General features: G+C 35.8%; 3 protein-coding genes across 3 annotated transcripts; 2 read left to right on the plus strand and 1 right to left on the minus strand.

The window, feature by feature from the left end:
* Positions 1 to 10,510: 10,510 nt before the first annotated feature.
* LOC113326287 (F-box protein At3g07870-like) lies at positions 10,511 to 11,343 on the plus strand. The gene is made up of 2 exons (XM_026574066.1): positions 10,511 to 10,529; positions 10,727 to 11,343. The coding sequence occupies exons 1-2, from the start codon at positions 10,511 to 10,513 to the stop codon at positions 11,341 to 11,343; spliced, it is 636 nt and encodes a 211-aa protein (XP_026429851.1).
* Positions 11,344 to 11,393: 50 nt separating this feature from the next.
* LOC113326368 lies at positions 11,394 to 12,412 on the plus strand. The gene is made up of 2 exons (XM_026574130.1): positions 11,394 to 11,907; positions 12,011 to 12,412. The coding sequence occupies exons 1-2, from the start codon at positions 11,518 to 11,520 to the stop codon at positions 12,410 to 12,412; spliced, it is 792 nt and encodes a 263-aa protein (XP_026429915.1). The 5' UTR covers positions 11,394 to 11,517.
* A 3,542-nt stretch (positions 12,413 to 15,954) lies between these two features.
* Positions 15,955 to 17,093, minus strand: LOC113326450. The gene is made up of 3 exons (XM_026574205.1): positions 17,041 to 17,093; positions 16,898 to 16,948; positions 15,955 to 16,569 (listed from the first exon to the last, which is right to left on the minus strand). Exons 2-3 carry the CDS (start codon positions 16,919 to 16,921, stop codon positions 15,955 to 15,957), a joined length of 639 nt encoding a protein of 212 aa, XP_026429990.1. The 5' UTR covers positions 16,922 to 16,948; positions 17,041 to 17,093.
* Positions 17,094 to 18,234: the final 1,141 nt, after the last annotated feature.

Consider the following 18,234-nt stretch of genomic DNA (forward strand, 5'->3'; position numbering starts at 1 on the left):
CCCATCGATGGAATCGCCTCACTGAATCATTATTCTGCCAAGACTTGAGAGGAAAAGAATCAAAAATAAGAGAAGGAACGAATTGATCAGGTATGATTTTTATACATCTTTTTCTTTACCGAGATTATATTTCACATTATCGTGTTTGCATACTTGGTAGACTGGTGTAATGGGTACAAATATCATAGTAGAGTCGGAAGCCTACTCTAGAAAGTAGTACATGGTTAGCCACAAGAAGTTAGCTCCAAGTCTCTCATTTGAGAGAGGATCCCTATTTATAGACATTTCTTGAAATGAGAATGTCCAACATGTATGCTTTCTATATTTTCTTATCTTACATCTGTCCCTACAACAGTACAATTGTACCTTAGATTCTTCTTTATGAACCCACGTGACTTGAACTGTGCACGTGCCTGTCAACAGGAAGGGGCGCTATGTAGCGTTTTCTCTAGAATATGGGAAGACTTCCGCAGTCTTGGAGGGAATACTCTCTAGCATCTCTTCTTGGATATGGGAAGGGCGATATTATACTTTGGCATTTTCCAGGTATCTACAACTGGTAATTTTCTGCTGAACAAAAAAAAATCTTGAGTTTAATTTGTTTGATGAAATGTCAAACGAAAAATATCAATATCGCCGATAACCGGCTCTAGAATCTTGAATCTGGTTCTGTTGAAATTTGCTTTATCCGTTAGATTTCTTAGATTTGGTTAGTCTTACAGAAGCTTGTGCCTTGTGATACAGTACTTCTGTTTGGAGGCGTTTGAGGGGATACATTATGATATTTCATTTTTTTTTCTCATTTTTTTGGATTTTTTTTTCTTTTCTAAAAAGTATCAAAATAAAATGCCTACAAATATGAGGTTTGATGATTTTGATAGCTAACGACCAATGCACACCGGTTGACCCTTAAAAAAGAAAAACACACGTGAACAACCCCATATCCAACTTCGACTGGAGGCACCTAAGTACATAAGGACATAACCTCGTAGGACCTCACGTGACCGCCTCCCCGAGGCCGGGATGATTTCCATTTTCATTCCTGCGCGCCCAGGAAATATAAAATCAAAAAGGGGAAATTAGGCTCAGGCCCAACCCATGGATAACCCATAGTATGAGGCCATTAATTAAAAGAAATTTAAATTTAGGCCCCGAGTTATTAAAGGACATTCATACCCTTTTATTTATTGTCAAGCCCATAATTAAATAAAATTTAAAACTAAGCCCCTAATTAAATAAAATTTAAAACTAAGCCCAAAATTATTACAAATATATGTATTAATTTAATATTTATTTACAACAATTTTTTAGCATGTGTAACTAGAATTTACACACGCATCTGTCTAGTGTAATTGAGAGTTACATAGGCATCTATCTAGTGTAACTGAGAGTGACACATGCTTTTGACTTGTGTATTCAACATAAACTCCAATTCCAGCGAGACCGATATCACATATAATCAATTAGCTTTTATGAAGTTATCGGAATCCTGAAATATAACAACAAGCAATCAGTTTTTATAAGATTAAATGAACAACATATTCACTTTCACATACATCTGACTAGTTTAACTAACAGTTACACATTCATATTGGAATTCAATAAATTAAGGCAAGAACATAAGCATGATTACCAAATGTTATAATTTTCAAACCACTGATTTCTGCGGTAAAAATACGAGTTAAGGGTTCAACATTTCCGGGTAACCGAAGAATAAGAAACAACATATAAATCGAGGCATGCTGGACTAACCTTGCAGTATCAAGAGAAATTTTCATTCGCAGGTGCCACGTGAGAGTCGATCCATGAGAATGTCCTGTAATGTCAATTAAAATAGTGTCAACCTTTACAAGTTTCAGTAACGTCTGACATAAAACGTTCAAAAAGTAATAGTTATGTCGTGCAATTGAGTTTCTATAGATCCATTATGCATCAATTGGTAAAATATGAACTTCGTCTCGCCATAAATACAATAACCCAGTATGGAAATTATAGTCGAATGTCAAATACTACTCGACGAATATACTTCATTTTGTAATTCGAATTCAGTCTAACATCAGAATGACCAAAAAATGAAAAAGAAAACTTTGCAATGATCTTTATAAATGAAGTTGAGTAAACCTTAAATTCAGTTTTTGCATCTTGACTTTCGAAATTCAATCTCTTGACAGATGCAATGAGATTGTTATCATCAATATGAGCTTTATAAACACATCCAAACCCACCCTTACCCAAAATATTAGTCTCATTAAACTTGTCAGTAAGAGAGCAATACTACTTTTCAGAAAACGAGACAAATATATTTTCAATATTAACACACTGAAATAGCATGTGTAATTGGCAGTTACACATCCAACTAGCTTGTGTAACTGGCATGTGTAATTTTTGGTTGCAAAGTTTTTTCATTTTAGCATGTGTAATTAGAAGTTACTTATGCATATGTCTAGTGTAATTCAGAGTTACACATGCATCCTACTTGTGTAATTAGAAATTACACAAGTATATAACATGTGTAACTAGAAGTTACACATATAAATAACTTGTGTATATCACATGTTCTACTACGAAACATCTAAATTGAATACGATCTATAAATGTTTCCTAATTACTACGGAAAGCATACAAGCTAATTAAATACAGCGGACTTCATTAAAACACTAAATACAAACATCAAACCCATCAAAAAGTTAAGGTACCTGGGCAGTGTAGTAACTCCCACACAGATCATGAGGAGCCTTTGGAGGAACAAAAAGAACAACCTTGAACTCAACATCACCTTCAACTGTGAAATGACTCCAAGACATAAGCTTGTCCTCACTACAAATCCTGTTAAGAAAACCATAATTCACATTTGAATCAGCAATTTATAATTTATAGTGAAAGAACAGTTCAAACTAGCAATTCATAGCAAACTGACGCACTTCAATGTGGCAAGTTCAAAAGAAGAAAGCAACTCAACAAAAATTTAAATTGCATTCATACGATGAAACATAGACTTTATATCATATCCAATCAGCATGTGTACCTAGAAGTTACACATATAATTAGCTTGTGTAACTAGTAGATACACATCTATTTATTAGCATGTGTAACTAGTACCTGCACATCCATTTAGCATGTGTATCTATAAGTTACAATACATGAAGTCATTTATTTTATCACTCAACTGACTGCCTGATTTGTATAGATAATGACTTGCTTGCAAGAGAAAGTTTAATACATGTTCCAATACCTATTCCACCAGAACACCACTACTGGTTTCAAATCCTCATACAAACATGTTCGTATACCACCACCTCTACCACCAAAACGTGTCGAATCTGGAAAAAAAACAACAAAAATATGCATTATTTCATGGGACTGTGTACCTAGCGATGTGTATCTATAAGTTACACATCTAATTAGCATGTGTAACTGGTAGCTACACATCCATTTAGCTTGTGTACCTAGAAGTTACACATCTAATTAGCATGTGTAACTAATAGTTACACATCCAATAAAGGTCAGATAACTTACAGCAAATCAGTGGTCAACCTGATTAAACTCCGGAAAGTCCTCAACTTCCAGAGCTAAACGGCCATGGGTTTCATATACCTGGAACCACAAAAGTTAAAAATGCATCTTACTAGCAAAAAATTTCATCAAAGCATCATACTAACAAGGTTCAAGACACGTTATTTGATATTATAAGAACAATAGTTGATCCTAGATTCCCAGCGCAATAAATCATACATGTCAGAGCTAAAAAAAAGTTTTAAATACATAGGGTAACTCACCATTAATTATGTTATACCGAATCAGGACCTGAAGAAATACGCATACAAGTTTCACAAGTTTGTTCTGCATATAGTTGTCTTGCAAAGTAATAAGACAAAAAGGTACCATAATATCAGATTAAAATGAAGTATCTGCTCTTCTTGTTAAATGAAATCTCTTGAATTGCAATCACACTACGAAAAAGTTGTTTTTATGGTCGGATCACAATAACAATGCAACTTAAAAAGGAAAAAAATACACAACTGGCAAATAAACTGCTTTACTATTTGCAGGAACTAAGTGAATAAATTACAATTAAGAGATCAGTTGCAATAAGAACTTAAATAGATGTGTAATACGACTTGTATAATCGGAAGTTACACGTGCATAAGGCACGTGTAATCGGAAGTTACACATCCAATCAGATAGTGTAACTAGCAGTTACACATTCAGTTAGTATATCCTCGGACATGAAAAAAAACGTGCCTATGCAGAGGCACAAACTGATACACAAGCAAACCAATACCTGCGCTTACAGTCTCTGCGACCATCATCAATCACAGCTAGACCTTCCTGCAAATTTTAACAGATTGATTGGTTTGAAATGAAAACCAAGGAGCACTAAAACGGAAATCAAACGAAAACTAAAATGGAAAACTTACTTCGAGTAAAGTTTCCAAATTAAAGCATCTGTAGCACGGCCGGATGACCAGGAAAAACGCCTCTCTACTTCTTCAACGGTCACAACCTTGAGCCTAAGATTACCGAATACATTTTAGTACTATTTTTCTCAACCATAAAACGTACAATACCGATTTATACCACTCAAATATATATATCTTATCCTGAACAAAATTCATACAATACTAATATATTAAATATAGGCAAACCATTGCATAGTCAAGTACATTATATCCCAAAACAAAAAAAAAAAAAGGGTAGAAAGACATTTCTATCAGAATCTCGATACACTGACTAATGTGCCAGTGAACTTGTTTGTAAACATTAAACTTTCACCAACCAAACAACGAAGTTTAAGGTTTCCCGACCGTATCATATCCTGAGTATCCCTAGGAAGTTAACAATGCAACGCATTTTAGTTGACAAGTTATGCTGACAATAAAAAGGTAAAGACGTCTGAGAAAATAATATACAGTCATGTTCAAACAAGCGAATTGAGAAAGACCTTGTATGAGAAGCTAGAAGGGAATGACACAGATATAGTGACTGTAGTTCTCGTCACATTGGTGGACTTATAGTGTCTGTAATTCTCGTCTCAACCTTGATTTCCTTTCAGTACCAGATAAAAACCAACAAAATACCATTTGAAACCAATAAATAGTCACCTGAAGAACCATATCAACTTTTGATTGTTCAAAATGCTCTAGCAAGATCATGTAAAGTATCTCCAACTTACAGTGTACAGTACGGCTCCAACATCCATACCAAACTTCTCAGCTTCATATCAAAACACCACCACTAACTCCAAATCCAAATTATCCTCAAAACCTGATCCACCACCACCACTGCCTCCGCATCCTCTTCCAAAACCTGCACCTCCACCATCAACACCACCACAAATTCTTTAATCAAACTGCATATTTGTAGTCCAAGATTCAAGATAAGCAAACTAAAATCGAACCAGAATGAAAAGAATGCAACCTTAATGGAAAGAATGCAACATTTTCAAGTAAAAAGTCGAACAAAGAGATTCTGACTATCTGAGAAAAAATACACAACTCACTGGTTAACAATGTAACAAATAATTTTACACATAAATTATTAGTAGTAACAACCATTACTATACATAAGTAAAATCTATGTAAACAGAAGTTACACATTCAAACAGTATGTGTAAGTAAAAGTTACACATCTAATTAGCATGTGTAACTAGAAACTACACATTTATTTAGTCTGTGTAACTTGAAGTTAAACATCCACTTAACTTGTGTAACTAGAAGGTAGCAACAATATGGGTATTTCAGTAGAATTGTGGTTACCAAGGGATCTTGTTTCCAGGCGTTTCCTCTTAGATTTACCGATGCCAGTGAACTTCTATCTGCAAATAAGAGACAAGACAAGTTAAAGATCACCATCATTTCACCTATCAATTTGTTTACTTCATAGTCTTCTCGATCTTCTCGAAATGAAATTGAAGTTTTCAGTTTTTGAGATTTATGAAAATATTTTTTGAATTCCATATTGAGATCTATCACTTAATTATTTTGATCGAATTAAAATGATTGCAACAGAAGAAATTTACCTGTTCAATAATTTCTGGTGATGAAGTCTTCTCGATCTTTCACTGCTGATGACTTTCTCGATCTTCTTTACCTCAGGAAGATGGACTTCAGGAATATTTGGGCGAGACCTGAAAAGAACAATAACAAATTCATAGGAAACAACTCCAGAAGAAAATAATCCATTGGAAAACTTGCAAACGCTCAATCAATCGACTCACTTTTGGATGAAGGTAGATGCATTCGACCACAAGAACAGAACAACCAAAGTCAATATAGAACAGTGGCAGACCAAAGTGAGCAAGTGGTGTTCCAACAATTCAAATAGAACCCATGTAACAGTAGCTCCACCAAGAACACTAGCTGAAATCTTCTTGTTCCTCCATAAGAAAACATCAGCAGCTGCAGCAGCAGAAAATTCACAACACATTGATCATAATGAAAAATCTAAGCATTCACAAATCAACCAATCAATTTTACTAAAATAATTTTGGGCCAGATCGTAACAAAATAATTTCTCAACTCTCAAATTCAAAAAGACATGTAGGTGGACTGTAAAGTAAACAAATTGATATGTGAAGTAATGGTGATCTTTAACTTGTCTTATCAATTATTTGCAGAGGGAAGTTCACTGGCATCGGAAATGTGTTTGTTGGATAAGCTACATATTATGTTTCGTTAGCTATTGCGGTAATTCTATTATCTTATGATGATTGAAAAGGAATACACAGATGCATGTCTTGAAGTTTACCTTCAACAAACTTGACTGTTTCAAATTTCAATAACAATCTTCCTCAAACAAATAAGCTACATGTTCTGTGATTCTCATTACCTTAAGTCAATCTATACTTCTTTACCTTCGCAAAAAATAATTTAATTCAATATAATCTTATAATGCTTGTCCATGAATGCAAGTTTCTGATTTTCAATTGCTAAGACATGAAGCAAAGTATATCTTCAGTGTTTCTGTTTTCAATTACTATGACAATATTGACCAAATGAATTTTCAGAAAAATAAGGCTCTTAATAACTATATACATTGTTTACGTGTATGTGTGGATTGCAGGGAGTGGTGGTGTTGATAATGATACCAAAAAAGTGGTTAAGCAGATGAGGATGGTGTTGTCGAGTGAGCTTCAGGTAAACATGACTCCATAAAATTTGATTGTGATTGCCACATTTCTAGGTATCTATATATGCTGGCATATGGATGTCTAACTGCTATTTATCCGAAACTTGTAACTAGCAGGATGTGTAACTGCTAGTTACACATCCTGGGATATAAAGTTTATGTTATGTATATTACAAGTTCTTATGAAAGGTATATCATGCATATTAGAATGACTAGATAACATTGTTCGGCAGTTGCTTTATGGCCAGCTTGTTCTCAGTAAAGGACCATCATTCAGTTTGGATGATGATCTAGCAGTAACTACCAGGATGTGTAACTTCTAGTTACACATCCTGGAATATAAAGTTTATGTTATATATATTGCAAGTTCTTATAAATACAGCTATAACAAGCTTGGTAATACCCAAATTCCACCTTCGTAAATCTAATCATATCCACGAAATCAATCAGTTCAGCTACAAAGTGAGATACCGATCAATATAGCTTCAATTTTTACATGTTTAATATTTAATTGATTCATACATCCTAATCTAAGTATACAAAAACACAGAAATCACAGCCACTCAAACCTCGATAAGATCACAGACAAGCAAAACAAACTAAACATCTAGGAATTGACATCAACTTTACATACAAACCCCAATCAAGTGCATCGATCATGAAATTAACAGTAAAACAAATCATTATCCACCTCCAATAACATGCAACTAAGTCCACTAAAACCAGATCAGAAATTATTTCAAATCCAAACAAAATCAAACCAAATCTAGAACTTCAAGCTCAAAATTCAACCTCAAAACACCTAGATCAACCACCAAACTACCAAACAAATCTACAAAAAATCAGTAGTGAGATTCTTACGCTTTCCACCACCAAAGACATGATTAACAGGTTTCTTCCTTCCCAAGAGGCGATTAATAGCAGAATGAACACCTTTTGCTGATGAAGATTTAGGTACTGACTGATGTTTAACTTCCTTTTCATTATCAGAATCAGATGAAGACGATGATGATGATTCATGTGGATGAATCTTCTCTGATATCTTCTCCATCAACGATGAATGATTTTTACGAAATCTCCATTGAATCAAATCACTTCGCAAGGTGGAAAATGAATCTCAGAAAACCTTAGAAATGGTTTCTCCACAAACGAGAGAGAGGCAAGAGAGAGAAAGAAAATTTAGAAATGAAAATATCTACTGATTTTATTCTTGTTTAAATAGAAAAGGGTAAAGTTGTCATAGCAAAAAAAACATTTTCATTATGAAGTCCTAAAAATGAAAATATTGGGCCTGGAAATATCAAAATATGAAAGTAGTGGAGTTGATAGTGGAGGATCCATTTTGTGGGGCTTCTAAATATTGAACCCATATAGTAGGGTGGTTCTAGTATTTATCAAAAATTCGATATTATCCGGCCGGCATCACAAAATTCTCCCGCCTTCCTTTCCCTCCATATCCTCCTGTTGGTTATAAAACCCATCGATGGATTCGCCTCATTGAAGCCTGACTCATTCTGTCGAGACTTGAGAGGGAAATCAAAAAAGAAGAGAAGGGGACGATTTGATCAGGTATGAATATTTCATAGTGTTGTGTTTGATCGGTGATTGTGAGTTTAATTTGTTTGCTGAAATGCCAAAGGATAAATATTCGTTTGCTGAATAAATAAGTCTGCCTCTGTGAGTTTAATTTGTTTGTTGAATCTTGAATCAATTGTTCGTAACACTTTCTTAATGGTGGGATTCCACCAGTCTCTTTGTGATTAGATAATCTGTGTACACGTTTGTATGACCTGAGACTGTGAACTTGAATTCTGCATGATGCCGTAATTTTAACACCTGACTGAAGTGTTTAATCATTGTTTCTGGATTGATAATCACTTTCATTTTCGAAGAACAAGCTATGTTGCGACATTGGGATACCATTCTTGCCTCTTGGTATATTAACCATACTTTAGTTTAGTTAGTTGCGCCTGCTGCTAGTACTTCTTGATTCAGTTTCATGTAATCTCACAACATGACAGAAATTATATGTAAACCATGTGTAGTCATCTTTCTGAATAAAGATAATGAACACAAATGTGATGGATACTATAACCAGTCACAGGGACTGCAAATTGCTAGATGACTATTATATAACGTTTTTACAGATGATAATATTTTCCGAGTAACAATACACAGAAGCGTAGGCCTAGTGAACATGTAGAAGTTCATGAGATCACCAAACCTTCATTAGGTATCTTCTTCTGGTCACATGTGGTTGTTTCTTGGATTCTGTCGCAGTCGATATAGTATCATTCTATGATGGTTAGATATGAAAGTAACATTCATTAACAGAGATAAGAATTTGGTTTCTAGTCCGTCTTGTGTGTTTATACCAATGTGCGTGTCGAGTTTAAACAGCCATTCATCGAACAATCTCTGGGATTAAAGTAAAGTCTGCTGCGCTGTGTATAACTAAGATATCTTAGCCTTTATCAGTATAGTATAAAGGTGGCATGTTACTTGTTGATTGTTGTCGAACATATAAGTTGCCCACTTGAATACATTAGCAAGGTTGTATAGTAAACTCTAAAATCATTTGTGGAGTAGGAAATTTAATGAAGGTGTTATGAATCATCCTCTTGAGATGCTATTACAAGAAATACAACCTAGACCAGATGAGAAGAACAACTAGTCGCAAAAAAACAAAGATTGGTCAATAAGTAAGTAAGTTTTAGACTTTTACACCTTTACCTTCAAGTTTACTTTACCCTACGTGTTGTATCCCTCTACACCTTGCTCCCACTGAACTCCACTTTAAGTGTAAAAATAGTAATTCAGCCCTCCACTGAACTCCCTTCTAATAGTAATCTTCCTCCTCTCTATGTACCAACTGACACACTCTTATACACCGAAGATTCTTTCTAAAACGGAGAGTAATTTTCCACTAGACAGACCTAGGTATTGGGTCTTTTGATGGGAGCCATACCTAAAAACGAATCATAGTTAAGTTGCGATATTTATTAATATTATCATGCCAACGTATTTTCACCTGCCTCCTAATAATATGCTAAGAAAGCATCTATTTTAATATCAGCACTTGACCTTTTTCTAACTGTAAAGCTCTTCCACTTTCAGTAGGAGCAGGATGAAAACGTGAAGTAGAAGAAAAAGAGTCGTGAAATGCCAAGAATCCGCATCTGTTGAGATCTAAGAGGAAGTAAACCTGCATTTTAGACGCATATTTGTATGGAGAGTTTCCCCTCAAAAATTACCATAGAAATACTTTCACGCTTACCCACTGATTCAGTCTTGCAGTGCAGACAAGTATGCAAGAGATGGCGACACCTTCTTCTTAGTTGTTCCTTTGCTCATAAGCACTCAGATCAATTATTTCAGCTCGATGGTAGTAGTAACTCAAGGTATTCTTCTCTTATTGCTTCCAAGGTTGCTTCTGGTTTCCTTTTTTGCTTTGCATTTACACGGGAACCCGGCCGACAACTTTACTATGGAGAGTATGACAACGAGTCTAATAAGAAACTTAGAAGGATCAACCAGCCTCCTACGCATCATCAGTCAATTGTTGGATCATGCAATGGGTTGATATGCTATTCTAAAGACGGCAATGGGCCTCAGTATTATGATCGTCTTTATGAACCTACCTATGTTTCTAATCCTGTCACTGGTGACTACGTGAGTTTTACAGAAGTGGATTTTTTCAGGCAGAATAAGGTACATTCTGTGGTGTGTGGTTTCGGTTACCATCATTCTATCAAGAAGTACAAAGTTGTTAGAATCTACTTTAATAAGAACCAGACCTTGGGGCAGGTCCAGGTATATACACTTGGTTGTGCCAGGGGTTGGAGAGACTTGGGAGAAACTACTTACTGCTCATTGCGGTACACTTGGCCGAGAGGTTTTTATAATTGTTCTCCATTTGCTACACTTGCAAATGGAGCCCTTCATTTGCTTGACAAGGAACAGAAGATTGTGTCCTTTGACTTGGCAAGTGAGAAGTTGTACTTGCTCCCACCACCACCTTTTGTCCGTGCTGCAAGGGTGATGAACTATTTTGAACTTCAGGTATTGGGAGGAAGCTTCTGTTTTCTTCATCAAAAGGAAAATGAATTCCTAGACATATGGTTCTTAAGGAGTAAAGGAGAGTTCAGTAGTTACGATGTGAATGAGCAGGATTACGACTCATTGAGTTCAGCATCCCAGTTGGACGTGATTTAGTAGTACCATTTGCCCTTACAAAAAGTGGTGAAGTTCTACTTCACTACAGGTCTAGTCTCTTCTGTTATGATCCACAAACTGCAGTCTCGGAAAATCTTATGAGTAACAACTTCTATCATGTAGTTCCTCACATAAACAGCTTGGTTTCGTTCGGAGCTCTTGGGGAACAATCTTATGGAAGAAAAAGATATGATGTTAATCCAGCACCAAAGGAAATCTTCATTAAACAGCGGAGGAAACAGAGAGACTGATGTTAATCCAAGTCTTATTATGTCTCAATATTTGGGTAAGCAGGCGGTATCTCCTATACAAGCTATTGATAGCGACAGCAACCTCAACAAGTCTATTCTTAAAGTTGGGGTGGAGGCGTCTCACTCGAGCAAAGTGGCAGATAGAAATGTTTGTGGTTCCACAAAAATAAAGGAGAAGTCACTGACGTGCAAGTCACATTGCTCTGACAGATCCGAGAAGCAAGCTAATTCTCCTCAAGAGTTGTACTGTTCTGATGAAAACAGTCCCCTCAATAGTCCTCTCAGCCATCGTTCAAGGCGTTCTATTCACGAGGTATATACACACACACACACAACACACTTATGTTACTTTTCATTTCCCTTGTTTATCATTTAACTTTACTTACTGGCCATGCCTTCTTTGTCTAATCTTCAAGGGAGGAAGTGGTGTTGGTGGTACAAAGAAGATTATTGCGGAAGTTGAGGAATTTTTAGATGATGATAGGAATATTGGAGGAACTTGTAGAGAAGTGAGCGCCACATTGCCTATCAGGGGTGCGCTTAAACGACATAGGGATGATTCAGACATGAATGACCAGGGAAGCGAGAAGTCTGGCTCTGAATCTGGCAGAGCCCGTGGTCCAGATGTCGGGCAACCAAGAGAAAGAAGCAAAGGTAGTTCACTCATGTCCCCCTTAGGTTGCTCCAAAAGAGGGCAGGGTGATCGTCCAAGTTTTCTTATGGTAGCTGGATTTCCCGTACTACCTAAGTATAAAGATTTGTATAGTCGAGTGATTGCCTCCAAAGGGCACATGGCCTCCGACACAAAGGTTAAATAGATGAACATACAAGCCACTATGGTCACCGAACTTTTGGAGACGATCCAGCAAATGAGCGAACTCTCTGGTCGCGATGTTACCTCCACCAACTTACGACAATGGAGTGCAACAGTTGATACCGCTTCCGCTATGGACTTTCATGTGTCATGGTTGGATGATCAACTTCACCTTCTTGAGTCTCAAATCCGTGATGTTGAAGAACTAAAGGCGACGAAGCAGAGTCTGGAAGCAGAAGTCAGAGATATTGGGAAGAAGATCTCTTTACTTCGCTCCAAGATGGAAGAGGCGAGACGTGCATACGAGGCCGCTAAGCTAGAAAAAGCTGAATTGATTGCGAAGGTGGGTACAGTGAAAGCTAGCCTTGCTTCATTTGAAGCCAATAGTCAAGCGACTACCTCTTTGTCAAATTCGGCACTTGGTTCATGTTTAGGACTTTAGCTACCCCTCATTAATTCTCTACGGAATTACGATTTGTTTCTATTGAAATTTGCTTAATCGGTTAGATTTCTTAGATTTGGTTAGTCTTACAGAAGCTTGTGATACAGTACTTTTGTTTGGTCAGTCTTACAGAAGCTTGTGATACAGTACTTATGTTCGGAGGTGTTTGAGGGGTACATTATGATATCTCCACTCCTTTAAAACACTAGCTCATATGAGCTTCTACGTCCCACGGTGAGTATAACATCTCTCTCAAATTAAAATTAGATAAAAGCTTTCGCACATTAAAAACTGGATTACACTCTGTTTACACCTTATATTTAACTGGCCGTTAATAACGCCGTTAGCAAAAAACATGGGTACACAATACTTCTGTCAGCTTTTATGCCTAAATAAATCATTACACTTTGTTTACACCGAATCTTAACTGGACGTTAATTGACGTCGTTGGTGTGGACAGTACCTACATCAAACTAGACCTAAGGCTAACAGAGATACCGATATGAAGAGAGTTTATTCTCTTCTTCTTCTTCTTCTTCTTCTCTTTCTTCTGTCCTTCATCTCTTTCTCCCTGTCGAATTCAATTCCAAAGATCTAGATGAATAGAGCTTTTTTTTGTGAGTGATTCATGTAAATATTGAGATCTAGATAAATCTAAGAAGAGGGTGATGAATCTGGAAGCTAATTTAGAAGAAATAGAAATTAGGGTTTCCTCCTGCCATACATTTCTTCTTCTTCTGCAACAAACTCCTACCATACTTTTCTTCTCCGACAAACCATGGTTTTTCCTCATGAGTCAGTTGACTTGTTGCCGTCAATTTGAAAAATGGGTCTCGAGATTTCACAGAAAAAAGGTAAAATCTCCATCTCTTTCCCTACGAATCTCTTTAGGGTTTTCAGATAAGAACTGATTTGATGTTTGAAACGATTAATTTAAGATTTCTTTGGGAGATAATATCAGTTTCTGTTTATTATTTTAGGGTTTTGTGAGATTCGATTTGGATTGATTCTCTATGGGATTTGTTCTCAACAACAGAAGGTAATGATTTCTTAGTTAGTTTTCGTTTTATGCTATGAAATTATAATGGAATAAGGTAATGATTAAATTATTTTATTTTAGGTGACGATAAACCCTCATCTTTTGCGAACCTAATTTTCTCCAGTGATCTCCACTATCAACTCCTTTCTTCTCATAATCAGGTATGAATTCTATTTCTCTCTATTCTGCTTGCTTTTGATTTTTTCTATTTTTGTGTGTATGATGATATGAACTTCTAAAGTCTTTGTTGAATTTTAAGTTGATTAATGGTAGACCAAGACGTTTTGTGTGTTTTTGATTCCTCCTTCTCCATGTTGTTCTAATTATAGGTCAACACACAAACTTTTTCCACTTTGAATTAAGAATTTTGTTTAATTTGATTTCAATGTCTTCAGGGTTTAAAATAATGCTGCTTTGAAGAGAATATTGAAAAATAATAAACAGAGAAATTATAATTCATTATTGTTTCCCGATAATTGCCTAGACATTATTTTATTAGCCTTATTTTAGCCACGTTGTTAACTATACATGCCTACAAACATGGAAAGAAGGAGCTGAAGTTGAGTTTCGATGTTGACATCTTGGCCTTTAGTAGGGCTGTTCATGGTCGGTTTTGGTTCGGTTTTTAGCCAAACCAAAACCGAAACCAATACTATCGGTTTCTTAAAATATGAACCAAACCAATCCATTAATCATTGGTTCAGTTTCTTAATGGTTCTAGCCGGTTTCGGTTTATTCCAGCGGTTATCGGTTAACCGGCTGCTATGTCAGTTTCAGGAAACTGACAGTTCAAATCTAAGAAAAAAAAAACATGGTTTAAAGATTTTCAAACCTACCTACAGGCTACATACATTCCCATTCCATACACAATCCAAATTCATAACATTCTTAAACACAATTCAAAAGATAAAGATTAGTAATTCAAAAGATCCACAGTCTCCATAACATCTAAACAACATCGACACTTTCCAGCTATGCATCCACAAAATCAACTGATAGCTTCAGACTTTCCAGGGTTGCTGACTGCATGTATATGAAAATGGCAAGCAACTGGTAGTTAGAATCTAATTCACGTATATTTCCACTAATCATGATGGCAAGCAATACATGAAAATGCTAACAGTGAAAAGACGTGACATGTAAACACACCATCAGGAGGACAATGTATCTTTCTTTGCTAACTGAACAGGTAATAACTTAACAGGTTTAAGAGGCACTAAATTAGCACATTAAGACTTTAAATTAAATCCAAAGAAAACATGCTTCCAATTGGTGAGATGAATTACCTTGGTACTCCTTAGTCCTCATCATCATCATCTGTTATGTTTACGAACATGGATTTAGAGAGAGAGTCCAAAAATTCTGCAATGAACAAATGCACGATCAGTAGTATACAGTGAGTTGAAAGAGAAAAAATTGAAGATTGTTTAGGATTTTCTGAAATTCAATTAGGGAAGAAATTAATGATGATGCTGAGATGATTGTTAAATTTAATCAAAGTAAAAGAGAAACTGAATTCAATTGTTTGGCTATAACTAATTCAGAAGTAGAAGATTTATCTCTCAATAGCATACAACAGAGTTACAGTTCTTGCAACTTAAATCCCCCAGCCCAATTTTGACTGTTTAGATCCAGCCTCTAAATCTCAGGAGCATGATAGACATTTCAAAATGGTGAAATCCAGTCCACTTGCAAAATCCAGAGAGTTACAGCAAGCACTGGAATTGTTGCTTTACCTCCAAAAGATAAGTATCACAAACTCTAAACTAATGATTTGAAATGATAAAGCTTGATCTTTGACCTTACAACTCACAAAATAAAGCGAATGATCTATAATTCCTATATGTGACTTATGAGCTAATTATATGAAGTTTTATGAGTCACCCATAAGCTGACATACATGAACTAGATAATCTGAACATTTTGTGGTATGTCATCAATAAGCTAAACTGCTATACTACAAACAAATTAACAAATGAAATAATACCTGAACTAACTTCCTCTTCTGGTCCCAAGGAAGAAGTATCAAGATCAATCGGCGTCTTCAACCAATTTTGAGCACAAATCAATGCCTCAACTGTTGTGGGAAGTAAAGAACTTCGATATGGATCGAGAATACGCCTCCCAGTGCTAAAGGCAGATTCAGATGCCACTGAAGAGATGGGTATAGCCAATATATCTCTTCCCCCTCAACTATTCTAAAAGGCTGCTCATCCACTATGATGAATATAATCAATGCTTTTCTACACGAATCCTGACAAAAAGTTACAGCAACTAACTTTTCATCTTCTCCCAGCCTAGCAGGTTCAAAAGAAAGAGTCGACTGACCAGAATCCTTAGGAATAAGATTCAGACACTTTCTTAAATGGTTATTCAAGGAGCCGGTCCCATGTGTAGAAGAGTCAGCTTTCATTCTCTGTTTACATTTCTTGCAAGTTACCATTATCGAAGGAGGAGGGTCCAGATCAACGTGATCCCAAACCCATGAAGTTTTCTTCCGCTTCTTAGAAGCTGGTGCAGTGACAGTGATGGTACCAGCATCGGAAACATTGGCAGCTGGTGCAGATGGAGCTTCACCAGCAGTTGGTACTTTTGCAACTGAACTAACTTCAGTAGAGGCGTTAGAAGATCTTGGAGGAGGATGTAGTGGTGGCAACAATGCATTTGAGTTAACGGAAGCCTGAATATAAACAAGGCAGAAATTCAAATCAGATAACATGTAAAAAAAGCATATCAAAGTGCATTCAAAGAAGATGATACACTTTATATGCAAAAAAACATATACAGATACTAATTATTTTCGAGTTGGATGGATGATAGATGATACACTTTATATGCACAAAGAAGTATTCTGTAATTAAGGAGTAGATAAATTCACTGGATGTCCTCTCAGCTAGAGCTAAAAGAACGAATTGACACAGTGGTACCAATCACTTGAACGAATTAGTAAAAGAAGACTGCAAATTTTAGAATCCTATTTTTCTAATTCTTGAGGAAAAATATCTTACTGGTGTTGATCCTGATTCCTCCATAGTTGAATCAAAGAAATCAACTTAATCCTGCAAAAAAACAAAACAAGCAAAATCAAATCATTTTAGTAAACCCTAGATTAAATATAAATCAAGTAACCCAAGTTACATAAATATGATACCTCTTAAAAGAAATTAGATGTTCACTTGTTTATTTCGTCTGAAGAATGAAGATGACACCTTCTACTAGTAAACCCTAGCTAACACTGACAGGTTACAATTACAAACTCATATGAACAGATTTCGCCTGAAAAGAAGGAGGAGGAGAAGGAGAAGAAGAAGAAGAATGAGGGGATGATTAGATTCTACTAGAGTTTAGAGATCACGATTCATGATTTGATTTTTGATTTCTCCTAACTTTAGTTTCTGTTCTATGAACTGAAGAGTGAAGAAGGAGGCGAAGATGTGAAGTGAAAATTAGGTCGACGAAATCAATGTATACTTGGGTTATAACTTAAGAAATATGAAGGGTGTGGATTGAATCTATCTGATATTAATCAACGGTCTATATTTATCGGTTTTCCAATGGTTTTTGGTTCGGTTTTCAGGCCAAACCAAAACCAAACCAATACTGTCGGTTTTTCAAAATTTTTTACCAAACCAATCCAAATCTAAATGGTTTGGTTCGGTTTCTTGCTTATTGGTCTGGTTCGGTCGGTTTCCAACGGTTAACCGACACCATGTTCAGCCCTAGCCTTTAGAGCATCTACAAGATAAGGTGGAAGATTTATTTTTTAGTGACACATAGGATTTTAGACCTTCATTTTAACTAAATCCATCTCCAACAGTGAATTCTATAAAATAGGAAGGATGAAATATTAATTTTGAAGGTTTTAAAGAAAGTCTTATCTTGACCTCCGGAATGACCTCCATTTCATATATTTTATTTTTAATAATTAATTAAAAAACAATTAAATACTGTTGGAGATGGTTTACTAGTCTTGGGGTCCTATATTTACTATATGTACAAATTCTTTCATATAAGGGTCTCAAAAAAAATTCCACGTAGGATTTTTAACACCCACTGTTGGAGATGTTCTTATGGAGGAAACTGGAAATCTCGCGTAAGCCATTAGAGAAGGTTAGATCATAGGTCATCATTAGATCGAATTTTAGATTATCGTTCCGTGAGTGCTTTAATTTAATTTGTGCTAACATGTTTTGATTGTTTCAGGTACAACTGATTGAGCCTGTAGATGGCAGGTAACTTCCTTAGGTCCATCTCACCTTTTTGTATTGACTTTGTGAATTTGATTTTTTAGATTGGTTATCTACCGAAGGAAAAATTGTGCATTGCGAAGCCAACCAACACAAGG

Source organism: Papaver somniferum, chromosome 1, assembly GCF_003573695.1.
Source record: "Papaver somniferum cultivar HN1 chromosome 1, ASM357369v1, whole genome shotgun sequence".
Taxonomy (NCBI): Eukaryota; Viridiplantae; Streptophyta; class Magnoliopsida; order Ranunculales; family Papaveraceae; genus Papaver; species Papaver somniferum.

Bases quoted from the DNA above. Each gene is read 5' to 3' on its own strand.
- LOC113326368 (XM_026574130.1), top strand. From the start codon at position 11,518: ATGGAAGAAAAAGATATGATGTTAATCCAGCACCAAAGGAAATCTTCA. The intron at 11,908-12,010 runs GTATATACACAC...CTAATCTTCAAG, and splicing joins CAAGGCGTTCTATTCACGAG to GGAGGAAGTGGTGTTGGTGG.
- LOC113326450 (XM_026574205.1), bottom strand. From the start codon at position 16,921: ATGGAGGAATCAGGATCAACACCA. The intron at 16,570-16,897 runs GTAAGATATTTT...GTTTATATTCAG, and splicing joins AGGAATCAGGATCAACACCA to GCTTCCGTTAACTCAAATGC.